Source organism: Coloeus monedula, assembly GCF_965178545.1.
Source record: "Coloeus monedula genome assembly, chromosome: 3".
In the NCBI taxonomy this organism is placed as follows: domain Eukaryota; kingdom Metazoa; phylum Chordata; class Aves; order Passeriformes; family Corvidae; genus Coloeus; species Coloeus monedula.
In genome coordinates, this window is record NC_138783.1 from 61,636,036 (window position 1) to 61,651,674 (window position 15,639).

The following is a 15,639-nucleotide window of genomic DNA, read 5'->3' on the forward strand; positions in this document are numbered from 1 at the left end:
GACACATTCTGCTCAAGTGAACACATTGCCTTAAACATAGGCCAGCAAGTAAATAAATATGGCTTAAGAAATATTCCTGTAACATTCAGTCAGTGCTAAAAACATTAAGTAAATTTACAGAATACTGCTTTGCAATGGATGAAAATATTTACATGCTATTTTGCGCCTTCCATGAACTACTCCACAATAACAAAATTACTGCTTTGAAAGCATAGCAGCTATGTACAGGTATTCCTCTAGCTATGATGTAGAAAGTAGATATGCAAAACTGAAAAACAAATTATCAATATTTTAAATATGCTGACATTATGTTTTCTAGTCAGAGAGATACAAAAGCATGAAGATATTAAAGAGTTAATTAGGACAGTTCAGAAGGACAGATTTATCAGTAGCACCTATAGTTAGAAAAGTAGAAGTAACACCATTGCTTAGTCTTCAGCTATACACTTTTATAAAAAACTAAATTTTAAAATTGCACTCTTCAAGGTAACTTAGTTTTTAGTCTGGGACATGGAGGAAGAGGTCATTTTGTTTTGCAATTGAGTAGAAGCAGGTTGCTTAAAGCTAAGTCCAATGAAAAACAAATGCATAGGTGTATAATTTTTGAAGAAAGGAAGCAATCTGACAGAATTACCCCTATGGGAGATGATGTCCCTCAGGTATACTGTTAAATAACCAGTGTCATAAGACAGAGGGATATACACACATGCCACATATGGTACAGTGTTCTTGATGAGCTGGCAAAAGCCCGAGCTCAAAAATTCCAAGGATAGTGAGAGCCTTAAACAGAAGCCGAAAGGTACAGGATATAAGGGCTGAGTTTCACAACACAAGCACAGCAACAAGACGACTGCTCCTGAGACAGAAAGAGTACTGTATCTCTTGGAAAGGTCACACATGATGAAGCCATGCGTGATGCAACTTTCACACCACCCAGCTAAACGAAGCCAAATACTATTTGGCTTCATATATATTCACAGCAAAGAATCTTACAGTCATACACAAGATTATGATCTTATACTGCAGATTCAAACAGCAGCACATACTTGAAGTTCATCTGCAAGATGGAATTTAGTAACTTGAGGCATTGCCTATATAATTACCACAGTCAAGTCCAGGTAGAGACAGTGAAGCAAAGCAAAGCAATGACAAATCCCACTTAATTGGATCAACAGTACTAGTCTGATCTTTTGTGTCATTACATCTATTTCCCTATCTTTGCATATGCATATTTACGGACTACACTCTCTCTAGATGTGGTACAAGCAGTTCAGGCAAACAGGATCAGAATTCAGAATGACACCTCACATGGGACTCTGATTTCATGTCTTCAGCATTTTTTCCACCAGCACTACAGGTCAGTGTGGCCTGGAACCAGCAAAGACTACCCTAGTACAATACTGAGTATAGTCTGTATCATCTAAGAGTTTTGGCACTCTACCAGAAGAGGCAGCATCTACATTCTCCACAAGTGGTCTTTTAACTGTGGCATAAGCACAAAACGATGTTGCTCATCTAACTTTCTGAATGAAAGCAGATTGTTTAAACACAATGTTTGGTGCTTGAACTCAGATCATGCCTGGCAGGGATGGACATTGCTAGTATGACAGAGAGACCAACAAAATATGATTTGGAATGGAAGTAGAAGACAGACAAGCATCCTGCCATACACCCCTGCCAATATGAGAGGGGTTTTAGGCATGCAAAGTAACAGGATGTCAGCCAACTAAACAATTTCAACATGCATGTCCTTCACCACCTTGAAGCACTTCAATTTACAAAAACATTAAAAATTCACAGTCCAGATCTTTTGCAATCTTCATTTTTGCCTTTTTTGCAGATGAAAACTACGAAACGAATCCACATAAAACACCCCCCTCCAAAACACCATGCACGTGTAGAGGTTCTTTGATACATTACAAAGAGCTTCCAGTCTGCATGTGGCTGTAAGAAAAGAAAAAAAGAAATGGAAAAAAGGAGGGCTTAAGCAAGGTGAGTTTTAGAAGACCCAGCCAGCTTATGCCTGAATGCTGAAATAAGACAAAGACTAGGGATGTACATGCAATCACATAATCCCCTCTCCACCTTTGTAAATTCGAAAGTGAGCAAGAACACATTGGCACTAATTTTAACACCAAAAAAAGATTCAACACTAGCTGGTTTTTTCCCCAAAGAATATTCTCCAGCAGAAACACAAGTAGAAGACAGAATCAAAGACTGAAGGAAACCTGTAGACTCAGAGAAAAGTTAATTGGATGATTACAGTGAATGCTATTACTTTAGGATTTCCTTTGTAACAATATTCCCTCAGTAATTTTGCTACCTCAGTCTGAAAGCACAATTTACAAACTGCACAGCATTTCTTGCTTTTAATTTCCAATCTACTACTTCAGCATTTAGATAATGGCTTTATCACACACTCTCTCTCTGCTGCTTGGAAAGCAATCTGGAAAGCAATCAGGGGCAAAACTATCTTAACATGACAGGTTCTACACAGTGATATTCTTTACGCATTGATGAGTTAAACTCAAAATTGGTGCTTACAGGTAAGACCATATAACAAAGTGCTAGAACACAGCACTAAAATTTAATATCATAACCCACAGTGTTAATTCATGCCAACAAAAATAACAGCATGAAGAATTTACAATTTTACAAAGCTGCGATGAAGTGTTTTAGGTAACATCTGTTCAGCAATCATTTCTTTAAAAGACTAATTTAGATTCAAGGTCTTACACTGCAGCATAACTGCAGCAATAATTCAGTCACTTTGTAATTAAAGATATTGACACAGATTGGTCTTACCTTTCTACTCTATGCCAGAGAAATGGAAGTGCTTTTCCTCTTAACTACATCTTTCTTTGATTTATAGACACTGTTAAATGCAACTGTTAATTTGTCTATTTTTAACAGATTGGTGTAAACAAGAAACCCTTCTTGACTCATAAATTTCATAAAGAACTTAATCAAAAACGTAACCTGAAAGTCACTGAAGTCAGGTCAATGGTATACTGAAATTAATAGAAACACCTCTAATTTGAGCTAGAAATTGAAGTTGATCTTTTGAGGACTAGTGTCTGTAAGATGTAGTATCAGTAAAGTGCAGTTGAAAGTCACATAATCTAGCACTCACTGTAATGATTTCCAAACATTTCTAAGGCGAGGAGGGAATCAAGGAGAGGAAGAGGAAAACAACTGCTTTTTACCCCACCCTGCCCCAGCAGATTTCAGAAGCTTCTTGCCCAATGTATACATAGAGAACAGGTATAGTATCTGCCATCCTTCAGTAGATTTCCTCTTTTTACAAGGTCCTAAACCACAAGAGTAGATGCACAAGCTTTTAATAAGCTGAAGTACCAGAGTACCACAGAAAATTTTTTACCCTTTTAAAACTCCCACTCTTCTAAAAACTTGAACAAAGTCCTGCTGAACAAAGTCACGCTGTTATGTGCTTCAAAATGAACCACCACTCCTTTAAAAAATATATTTAAAATTATTCTGCAAAAGAACCGAGACAACTGAGGCTTAAAACTCATTCACTTCTTCTGAGAAGCTAGTTTATTCAGAAAGAGTCCTTCAAGGTCTCATTTGACAGCACTAAACAGTTGTAGTGGTTGATTCCAACACCTCTTTCTCCCCTCTCCACCCCTCAAATGCAGTGGGTTTTAAAAAACAGTATTTTCCTCAGTTAAAAAAAAATTCTTTAGAAGGGAAAAAAAAATTTAAAAGGAGGTACATGTTAATGATGTCACCTTTATCAACCAGCAATCCAATTTCACCTCAAGGTTTGTCAGGGAATCAAATTAATTTTCAGATTAGCATATCTGCTATGACAGATCAATATGTTGCATTGACTGGAACTTCTTTTCAAGCCTTGCACACTGAGAAATATTACATGCACATAATCTGTATTACTTGAGGTCAATAAATCTAACAGCTAATTTAATTTGACAAACGTACAACAGACAGAAACATAACTGAGATAACATGAGGTATGGCACTCTAAGTGTTCCAAACACAGAAAAGGGCACAGGCTAAATCTAAGACTGGATTACAGAGAGCCCAAAGGGGTGAGAGGCAGGCTTTACACATTCTGACACAAAACTAACTTAACTAATAAAATTACACTGAAGACGTATTACAGGAAGAGTTAGATGCAAACAAGTCAAGTTGGAAGATACCTCTAAGATCATCAAGCCCCATCCACAACCCAAACACTGCCAAGCCCATCACTAAACCACGACCTTAAGTGCCACATCTACACATCTTTTAAACATCTTATGAGACTTCCCTGGGCAGCCTCTTCCAGTGCTTGACCACCGTTTCAGTGAAGAAAGTTTACCTAACACCCAATCTAAACCCCCCTGGCACAACTTGAGGCCCTGAACTCTTGCCCTGTCACTTGCTACTAGGGAGAGGCCACTGACCCCCACCTCACTACAGCCTCCTTTCAGGCAGTTGTAGAGAGCAATAAGGTCACCCAGTGAGTTAATGGCACACCTAGAATACACAATCCACGTTCAATCCATAATTCTTCAGTCCTTATCAACACCGAAGGATAAAATCTTTGCTTTAAGAGATTATTTAAAGATGAAAAATAGGACTATCGTCTAGGGTGAAACTCTTTTGAAAATTACAGTTTGACAAAGCATTCTCATGAATTAAGGACATTCTCATCTATCCCTGTTTAAAGAGAAACTGGGCAGGTGAACAGGAAGAGGCCAAAAAAAAAAATTATCAAAACCCACACCTACCTACAAGATTATATACCCTATAAAATTGAGTCAGAACCCCAAATTCGACCCCCTTTATTTTCTGTAGCTGTGACCTCAACACCATGACCTCAAAAAAACAAGTCATCTGATGCCTATATCAAAACATTATCAAAATCACCCTTGCACAGCCTAGGAAGCCTAGATATGTGCCAAACAAGCTCCCCTGCACCAAAGAAAAGCTCTTCTCTCACTGAAAAGATGAGATTTCATCTAAGTAAAAAAGCCTCAATGGCTTTTATCACATTTCTGTCAGTAGTCCAATCCCTATAAACTACCGTACTGCCATTTTAACACATGGTTAGCAAAACTGAACATGATGGCAACACACTACTTCTGTTTTAACACATAATGTGAGAGGAAAAAATGAAAACCACTACAATTATTTTAACTGCATAAGAACTGGGCAGTTAACGTATCGGTAATAAGTAAAACCTCTTGACTCAGAGCTCTTGTCAGTCTCAAACACAAAAATCCATGTCTCTCACTCACAAAAGGAATAATCCAACCCTCAAGTTATACACCAACAACACTATTCAATCTTCTACAATGGCCAGGCCACACAGATCATATGTTTCTCCTCACAGATCATATGATAAAGCATGTTGTGAGAGACTGGGAAGATCTGGAGTCCCAAGACATTTTGGGGTGCACACATGTGGGTAAAGGGGCAGGTTCGGCCTTGCCCTAGTGAGGTGATGCCCTGCTCCGCACACACCCCCACTCCTGGCGCCTGTATCCCAGCCCCACAGTGGCGGCCAATCCCTGCCATAGCTGAGGCAATGCTCCACACCTGCCTCTGGAGTCCCAAACCCAGCTCCTGAGTGGCCAAATGAACAGAGGTCTCACCTTGGGGAAGGGCCCAGGAAGGTCAAGGCATATTTAAAGCTGAACACAAGGCAAGCACGTCTTGACCCCAACTCCTCTTGGCATTTCTGTCAGCTGAACACTACTGGAACCCAGGAGCTGGTAGCTATATGTGTCCTTTTCTATATCTTTTCTGGTTTTCTTTCTTTGTTCTTCTAATTCCCTGTTCTTGGAATTTTTGAGTATCTCAAAATCAAACGGGCTTAAAGTTTGCCAAGTCAAATGGGCTAAGTTAATGCTTTGAGAAGTGCTTTATGTTGACAGAATGTCGCACTAAACCTTTCGCCAAAGTTCTTTGATCTTCTGAGGTTGTCAATAATGTCTTTTTTGTTGTTTTGACCTCTTGAGGATATCTTGTTGGTATTTCTCCCAGGCATCTAACTCAGAGTACAGGAACAACCATAAGCCCTTTCAAAAGCCTCACCAAGTGAGGTTTTTTGGGCCTTACACATGTCCAGCCATGTCACCTGCATGACTAAAACACATGTCCCCAGTAGACACACAGCCATTTACGAAGCCAAGCATATAGCTCTTGGTCACAGTTTCATATACGCCCATTCTAACAGGTAGAAAAAGGCACAGGGACATGGTTCAAACAGCAATCTCTGCAGCCACAATACAAAAAGATTGCAGCAAACAGGAATATTCCAGGAGCAAGCTGTCACCTTCCAGAACAGGTCTGGCCAGCCTGTTTGATACTGCTTATTGGCTAACTTTTTTGAACCTGTGCACAAGTGCCAGACATTCAAGTATTGAATATTACACAAATACACCTTAGAATAAAGAGTCTAATGTAAGTATTATGGCATCTCTTTTGTAATTACATAATAAATACATTTTAGAGTAGGTGGGCTCAGAGACCACTGAACAAAGACCAACGTGCATCACCTAAATATGAGCATGGGCTGCATCTCCTCTGCATGTGGCAGATACTGCTGGATACAACTCCCTGAAAGGAGGCTGTGTCCAGGCAGAGGTCAGACCCTTCTCCCAGGCAGCCAGCAACAGGATAAGAGGACACAATCTCAAACTGCACCGGGGAGGTTTAGGTTGGACATTATGTGGAATTTCTTCACAGAAAGGGTGATTAGACCTTGGAATGGGCTGCCCAGGGAGGCGGTGTAGTCACCATCCCTGGAAGGGTTTAAGGAAAGACACTTGGTGTCTTTCTTTTCTTTAAGGATGTAGCACTTGGTGCCATGGTCTAGTTGACATGGTGGTGTTCAGTCACCGATTAGACCTGATGATTCCAGAGGTCTTTTCCAACCCAACTGATTCTGTGGATACAAGGCCTGTAGAATATATGTTGGTCCCAGCTCTAATGCTTGGAATTTTCATGACGTTCAAACACAAACTGGTTATTTCTGAATACTCTTTAGTTAGAGCACATCTTACAGACACATTATCTTGTGAACAATTATAAGCCGTCTCAAGATTCCCAATTCCTTGGTGTACTAGCCAAAAGCTTGTAAAAGCAAGCCTACAGAGAACTATGTCCTTTAAATTCAAAGACCTGGTTTTTCCCTGTAGACTTTATATCACTAAATAAAAAAAAAAAAAAAACCAAACAAAAAACCACCGCAGTCCTATTAAAAGTAACACCGTTTTAGAGCTGGAAGTCTGTTCTACTCCCCTTGCGCCTATAGCTGTCACGCAGCAAGTAAGGCAATGAAGGTTTGTGAAGAAGCTTTCGGAAGAGACCTGAAAACTTGCTGCATCCTTTCACGCGGGCAAGCAAGAGGCGAGCTGGAGCAAGCGGGATCAGCCTTCGAAGCCCAGCTGAACCTGACGGCGCCACGTATTCGCACTCGGTGCCCCGGTGTCGGGGCAGTGACTGGCCCTGGAGAGGACGGCGGCGGGGGGACACGGGGGTGTCACCGCACGGCCGGGCCCCCTCGGCACAGGCCTGGCAGGCCCCACTCTTCGGGCACCCCCGCCGCGGCACCGGCTCGTACTTACGAATTTGGGCTTCCTGCTGTCCGCCGCCTCCTCGGGGCCCGCAGCGCTCCCGGTCCCCGGCGGGCCCTTCCGACGGAGCCCCTTGTTCTCCCGCCCGCCACGACCCGGTGGCGAGGACGAGGCACAGTAACGCGGCCGCGGCGGTTCCATGGCCGCGCACGGGCGAGAAAGGGAGATGGGCAGGGGGGAGCGCTGCCCGCGACCGGGCCCAGGCCCGGCGCCCCGGCCGAGCTGGGCGCCTGCGATTAGCGCGGCTTAGCTGGGCTCGGCCAGGCAGGGCGCCGCGGGGGGAGGAGCGGGGCTCAGCGCTAAAGCCGCAGCCTCACCGCAGCGCAGGATTTAGCGAGGAGAAGCCCCTAATCCCGCCACGCCCGAGCCGCGCGCGGCCGCGCGCTCCCAACGGCCGCGGCTGGCGGAGCCGGTAACGTCCCGCCGTCCGAACAGTCCCGCCACTGCCGGCGCCGCCCCCCGCGCCCGCCACGGCCAATCCGCGCCCGCGCGGCGGCAGCGGCGCCTCCCGGTTGGCGGGAGCTGTGCCCGCCTCCGCTGGGGCAGCGGCGCGCGCCGGGCCCCGCTGTCCGCTCGCGGCCCCGCGGCCCGCCCCGCCCTGACCCGCCGCGAGCGCCGGAGCGCGCGTGCCAGCGGGCAGCGCGGGGGCGACACCCGCAGGGAACGGGACAATCCCGCCGGGATGAGGTACCGCCGCCTCCGAGGTACACACACACACCCAGGAAGGGACAGTTTGTTTCCTTACCCTGCAAATCTGTCTTTTCTGGATCCCCTCTGTTCAGCGTCTGAACACGGGGCGGGTGCCTCACCTGTTTGGCCTAAGATGGCGATTTCCAACAAGTGGCTTTGTTAAAGATTCCGATTCCATTCCTCAAGCCCCTGTTTGACAGGTGGAAAGTGGTTCATCTATTTCTATGTGACCTTTTTATATAATTAGAGTACTGACTTTCATATGTAACTATATATTATTATATAGAATCGTAGAAACATCGGGTTTGGAAGAGACCTTTAGGATCATCCGGTCCAATAATCCAAATCACCCAGCACCAGATCCAGACACCTCTTAAACACCTCCAAGGTTGGTGACTCCATCACCTCCCCAAGCAACCTATTCCAATGCCTGACCATCTGAACAGTGAAAAAATTTTCTAATATCTAATCTGAATCTCCCCTGTCTCAGTTTAAGGCCATTTCCTCTGGTCCTGTCACTGCAGTCACAGTAGAGACCGGCCCCCACCTCCACTAGAACCTCTGTCCTGGTATTTGTAGAGAGCAATATATACATATATACGTACACTTACATATACATATATATTATATATAATTATACTTCTCATATTACTTTTATACCGTCTTGGTGATATTGGGCTAAGAAAGCAGAATGACAGAGAAAAGACATAATCCCTATCCAAAACAGTGGCAGTGTTTCCATCATCCTCCTGTGTCCGTGTTTCTGTTTTGTGATGGACTGTCTGTGTGGAGGAGCTGTTAACTGTGCTGCCAAGGCCAAAAGAACAGGTGTACCTACAGTCTGCATTTGTTTAATGCAATCTGTTGTTTTCCATCACTGAAAGACCTGCAAGACTCTGTGGTTTATGGGGAAATACATAAATAGAGATTTCATTATGTTGTAAATTAGCAAATTGCGTATGGTTTACAAGGCAATTGAATTCTCATTACTACAATCAATACCTTGCATTTATCTTTATTTTAAATTAAGAGTAGTTAGAATAATGATGCAAACTGGAGACTTATGTAGGGGAAAATCAATTTCCAAATCTCAGTGTTAGGGATCATTAAGAAAAGGAAAGCTAACACTCAGCATTTATATCTCCAGAGTATTTCCTAAATCAGAAAAAATTCTTTTCTCTTCTGTCATGCAGTCCTTCACCATGACTTACACAGGCAGTGACCTACAAAATGTAACATCTGCCAATATACAGAGTTCTGGTGAAACATAGCAGAATTCAGCCCCAGACTCAACCTTTGCAGGGTGAGGGAACTTTGGGGCCACGCAGGGTAGATGCCGTAATTATTTGTATATGTTATACTGTTCATCCTTTGGCACCTTTCTATAGATGTTTTGTAAATTTATTATTGGAATTCTTTGTGGAGAGTATAATTAGCAGAACACTGTTTAATGTCATGGTTAAAGATTTTCTGGAACATTTGATTAGAAAATTAATCAGGCTATGTGTGTGTATGATAAAGCTGTTTAAATGGACTTCCTAATTGCACTGTGGTACACACTGGCTTGTGCCAATATATCACTTTCAAGGTACTGTGTTGCAATAACAGAGAAACACTGAAGGGAATAATTTATCAGACAGTTTTACTAAGCCGAAAGTAAATGTTGGTACTTTTGATCTATTATTATTATTTTATACTACCCCTCTTGTGCTCGTTAGGTGTTTCACAGAACAAATACACTCTTGCAACAGCTCAGTTTACCAAGATTAATCATGACAGAGGAAAAAAATCATGAGAAAGAAATGCATCAGTAATACTAAAATTGTGCAGAGATTCTACTTAGTCATAGCATGCATATTGTCTGGGGCATGCAAATAGCTTGGTCATTTTGCATTATTTTTGTTCTGGAATGAGAAGTTTTCAAATATAAAAGTCTGAGACAAAGTGAGTGTGTAAAGTTAACCATGGATATTTGCAAAAGTAGTCCTTTAGATTGATGGGTTTATTTATGCTCTTAACATTCTGCTCCATCTCTCTCTCTTTTTTTTTTTTTTTTTAAATATACTGTGACTCAGGACTTAAAAAACCAAAAGAATAACCTCCTAATATTCCTTGTTCCAGGGAGGCAGTTTTTCAAATACATTCCTGGGCAAAGTATTTCAAAGCTGGCCTTTGACTGTGTTTAGGCAGTTGTCCAGATTTCCTTTGAAGGCACCTAGTTCCTTCCTATGAGAAGAAGATAAGACAATCAATTAACTGTTCTTTCATGAGGTCCAGCCTTTTGAACTGTCACATAAAAATTATGAAGGATTTTGTCAGCAATGTTGTTGTTTTTACAAAGCAAGCATACAAATTTAATACTACCCTATTTAAGTATACTAACAAGGAAAACCTTCTTAGCCACAGCTCCTGTGGCCTGGCAGAGGCAAGCAAATGGCACGTCTTTTCAGGAAAATGGCTTCTTCTTTCTCCCATGAAAAGCCCCAAACAGGCAATTCTAGCCCAAATCCCTCAAACTTGCATAGCTATTTGTAAGTTGTACCAACTGAATATGTATCTTCTACCTTTCCCAACATCTTATTCAAAGGAGTTACAAAAAGATACCTGATTGTTAACTCATAATGCCAATAAAAATTACATTGGAAAAACATGGCTTGTCCTCATGTCTTATAGAGGCAATTGATGCTTGTTTTATCTGAGAAAATCTTTAACAGTTGTATTTTTATATTGCAACAACACTCATTAATATTTTAAATGTATTGCAATGTAATATCCTTAAATGTAACCTGTGGATAAGATCTTACTTAATTTTCACAGCATGGGTGGTTCACAAAACATATTATTCCATTATTAAGATAATGGGTAGATAAAATCTCAAGTTGTTCATCTAATCTAGCCTATTAAGTTTACTAAGGAACGTGGCTGTTAGCCAGTTTATCATGCTAATAAATGAACAAATTTATGTTACAGTTATGAGAAAATTCATACTCTGTTCAAGTAACAAAGTTTTATTGAAGAAAATTTGCTTTAGTTTTTTCCCTGTAAAACAAACAGAATTATTTTGGCTTTTTTGCACATAATTTGATTGTCACTTAGTGTCACTGCCACTGTAGTAGTATATGTCATCTCTACGTTCTGTTTCTAGCAGACACTACAAAAAATTAAAACCCATAGCTAAAACTATGCCAGAAGATCATGATAATCAGATAACAGAAGGAACTGAAAATTTGCTGACTAATATGGCACTAACCTTAAGTTCTTACAAGGGAAAAATGTATTAGGTGTTTTCTGATATATGGTTATGGTTATGAACTTAGTTGTAAAAAGCTACAGAATTATTAAGTCTACTAAAATGTGACAAAAAGGAGTTTTGGTTTTAATCGTTTTCATAAAGGATTGATTTTTTCCTTTGCGATCATGATCAAGATAACTTCTGTTTGTTCTGAATCTGTTTAAAGGGATTCTGAGAACTGAGTATAGGCTAAATTCTTGTCATGGGTAACCCAGAATGTTATTGTATTCCATATCTATCTGTGCCCCAGACTTGCTGCTGTCTTTTTAAGACCCAGCATGGCAAGAACTGGAAGGGCAGTTGGGAGGTTCTGGTCCTTTTACAAGGTTGAGGCACCTGAGCCAACCTGCTCTTTTGCCTGGAAATGTTTGGTGAAGGTAGAGGCTCTGCTTCAGAGGCGGCTGTTTTGGGCAGTTGGCTTTTTTGCTTGTTTGGTTTTCTGTTTGTTTTTCTGGGCTTGCAATAGTAGCCACTCAGAAAAACTGCATTTCGCAATCAAAAACTGTTTCGGAGTGAACTTTGCAAAGTGAGCCAGTTCCTGGGGCTGGGTCACCCCGCGTTGGTGCGGACAGACCGCTTCTCTCTGCCGCTGCACACGCGTGGCGGGCAGACAGCAGCACCAACACCAGCAGAACCCAGTGGGCAGCAGGAGGAGCCAGCGCAGCTGACCCGCACTCCTCATCGGCCGCTAGAGCTGCTGCCTAAGCTCTTACCTTCCTGGGAGAGGTCTTTTTGCCACCAGCTCGTCCCTTTTTTTTCCCCAGACTACGCGATCACCGGTGGTGGGCTGTCAGAGACTGGAAAAAGTGATCTGTTTCAAGACATTTGGGGAAGCTTAGACTGTGTGGTAGGCGGTGGGTCAGACCCTGCGGTGGTGAGTGGTGCCCTGCCCCCATACCGCCCCCGCCCCGCAGTGTCCGTCAGTCAGAGCCCCTGAGTGACCGAGAGACCGTAAGTGCCACCTGGGAGGAGGGCCCAGGATGGGCCAAGGTTTTTAGGAGCCTGACCGCAAGGCAAGCCCGTTGTCCTGTAGCCCTGCTTTCACTTTGGAGTTTTATATCGCTGCAACCCAGGAGTTGGGAGCTATGTCTGTTTTCCTTTATCTTTCCTATCTTTCTGTTTTTCTCTCTTTTTTCTTCTTCTAACTCTCTTCTCACAGAACATAACATCGAGTATTTTTAAAGGTTTTCTGTGTTTTGTGGGCTAAGTATATGCTGTGATAAGTGATGCATTTACTCTTTTGCCAATATTCCTTAATTTCCTGTAGTTTGCCAGTAAACTTTTGTGTGTTTTTTCCCTCTTGAGAATATCTGGTTGGGATTTTCCCCTTTGTGTCTACCCAGAGCAAAAGAACCTTGTTTAAACCCTGGAATTAAGGGACTGGGGTGTAACATGACGCCATTCTCCCTTTGTCTCCCTACACGCGGTCGGCAGTGGGGGTCACCGTCTTGGAAGACATTTGGAAACATTTTGGGTTTTTCTTTGTTCCCCTGGGGTTGGTGAGATTTAGCAATTTTCTGTCTAGTGATTTTTCACTGTTATTTTTTGCCTGTTGCTGTCTTGCGTGTTAGTAAATTGTTATTTTTTCACTTATATTTGTTCCTTATTGGTGGAAAGAGATTTATTGAAATTGAGGGGAGGTAACTCATTTTAGAGAGTGCACTTCTTTAAATTGTCTTAAACCAAGACAATGCTAAAAAAAGGTAATTTTTATTTGGTATTCCCTGGGCTCTTTTTTGGTAACAAGATCATTTTTCTGATGTGGTGCTTTAAGAATGTATCCTTATCTTATGATGCATCTCTTTTAAAGCCCTGCTCTTGCTCTCATCTGACTTGACTGCCCAGCATGCTACGTACAGTTGGAAGTACTCGAAACAATTGTTTGCCATCATTCACTGGCACCCTGGCAGACAAGTAGTGTGTGCTAGTTAATATTTGTATATTGTTTTTAATATTTTAGGTGGAAGTAGAGAGGGATTTATGACAGGACAGATAATTAAAGAAAACACTGTCTTCCCGGGTATGTCAAATTGTCTGTAAAGACAAGCAGCTCTGAGCTATTTGGATCATAGTGTTAGTAAAGCTGAACTCATCAGACCTCTCTTGGCACATATATTTCGTGTTTCTTAAAAGTATCTGTTCTAGAGTCTTCTAAAAACAGTTCCTTTCTTCCCTGTCTTATAAAAAAGAAGTACTATGGTTGTATTTCAGAAAAGTATTATGGTCGTATTTCTTGTAATTCTTTTCTGTTACCAGCAGAAATACTTTTGGAAACCAGAATATCCTTGATTTCCATCCCAGTTATTTATTGCTAGGAGTCTTGGACAGTCACATTTGCACAATGGTATCAGTGCTAAGTGTCAATGGAATATGTATCTTGCAACAGTTAGAAAAAATACTTAGATTTTAGAGAAGCACAAAGAACTTCAGGGCTATTCTTCAGGTTTGCATGGTAGTAATTTCCAGGCACTTAAAAAAGATGTAATTAAAGGACTCCAGCTGAAATGAAGTTTCTACTGAGAGTTGTGTCTAAAATACTTCTACGCCTTTTTTCGTATTACACGAGAGTTGTTACTGAAGAAAACAACAAAGCAAGATCCTGCTGGTTTTAGCAGATCCTGTAGGTACGGCTGTATAGCTGTCTTTACTCCAGAATGAACAGACAACTGAGGCATCCCTGAGGACAGTGTATGTCACAATCCTGTTTTCGATATATCAGTCATATCTTTTTGAAATTTCAAACAAAATTTTACATGCAATGGATTCATTTTCTCTCTTTTCTAGTTAGAACTTAAGGACTTTCAGAAGTAGTTGTGGTCTAAATAGCACCATTTTCCTTCTTGAAGCTTTCAAAGTCACTCTGTAAAGGATGAAGATTTAAGAAGTAGGAAAGTAGTTTGCTTCATCTATTTATTGTGGATTACGTGTTGCTAATAATTTCTCACAAAATATTTTAGGCTAGCCTCTAATTCAGCTGAGGAAATCTAATATACCTCCTTCAAGATACTGCCTAGATGAGAAAAAATCAGTAAAGAAGTCCATTACACAGTTCATCAAATTGATCTTTATGAGGGTATTTGAGATGTGATTTGTGGCACTATTTAGGATACATTGCATACTACATTATTGTAAAGTTCAGGTTTGTAACTTAATTATGGGCCAAATTATCTTCAGTTCTAACTTTAGTTGAAGTGACTAGGCCAAGCCTGGCAGGTGATATAAATTGTAAATGGTCTGAGTGTCATGGGGCACAATAAAGGCTGTGTTACATAATTTTATACTTCGTGTGGGATTTTCAGAGCCGCCTAAAGAATTAAATGAGCTGTTCAAACCTTGTCTGTTCTACTGTTACACTATTAAGCGTTCCTAGTAAAATTATTGCAAACAGTTAATTTTGCCCAAGAGAAAATAAATATGTTTTCAAAGGATAAAATCATGATGAAGTTTTTTTGTTAATATAAGGGTCCATAGGAGTGTGATCAAGCTTAGTGATTTTTTCAGGGCATTCTCTGCAAAGATTTTAAGCTTTCTGTCAGAATTCTGAGATGTAATTATCTTCCATTACTTTCTGATAACTCTCCAAATTCCTCATAGCTTTCCTTTTTTAATATACTTCTGTATTTTTTTTATGATTCACTTTCCAAATTTCCTTCTAAGATTCTGTCTTTCATATTTCCTTGTGATAATTTTTATTACTTTCTACTAGGGCATGATACAGTTTGCTTTCAGAAATCCCTTATTTTCTTTTGACAGATGTATCATTTTAAGAGAGAGAGGGAGGGGAAAAGAGAGATAAACACGTATATGTATGTGCATATATAATGCTTTTTATGAGTCGTTTATGTATTGTGAAGTCTCAAAATTGACTATAATTTGTTTATATAGGTTTTATTTCTCTTTGGCTGATTTTCTTATTCTAATCCATCTTTAAGTTTCTCAGTCTAATTTTTCCTCTTTGAAGAGTAGTGGATATAATCATATTATGCTTACTGCAACTTAATTTTCAGATACAGTAAGTACGTACATGTAGATTAAGAAAAATGCTTCCTC

The 15,639-nt window shown here is 41.0% G+C and overlaps 1 protein-coding gene across 1 annotated transcript in view; it reads right to left on the minus strand.

Annotated features, from left to right (window-relative positions):
- The window catches only part of DIAPH3 (diaphanous related formin 3), a gene marked incomplete at both ends in the record, with an annotated part of 206,543 nt that extends 198,795 nt beyond the window's left edge, over positions 1–7,748 (minus strand). The window contains one exon of the mRNA XM_082279267.1: positions 7,599–7,748. Coding sequence (XP_082135393.1) covers positions 7,599–7,748 — 150 coding nt within the window. The remainder of the gene's footprint in view (positions 1–7,598) is intronic.
- Positions 7,749–15,639: the final 7,891 nt, after the last annotated feature.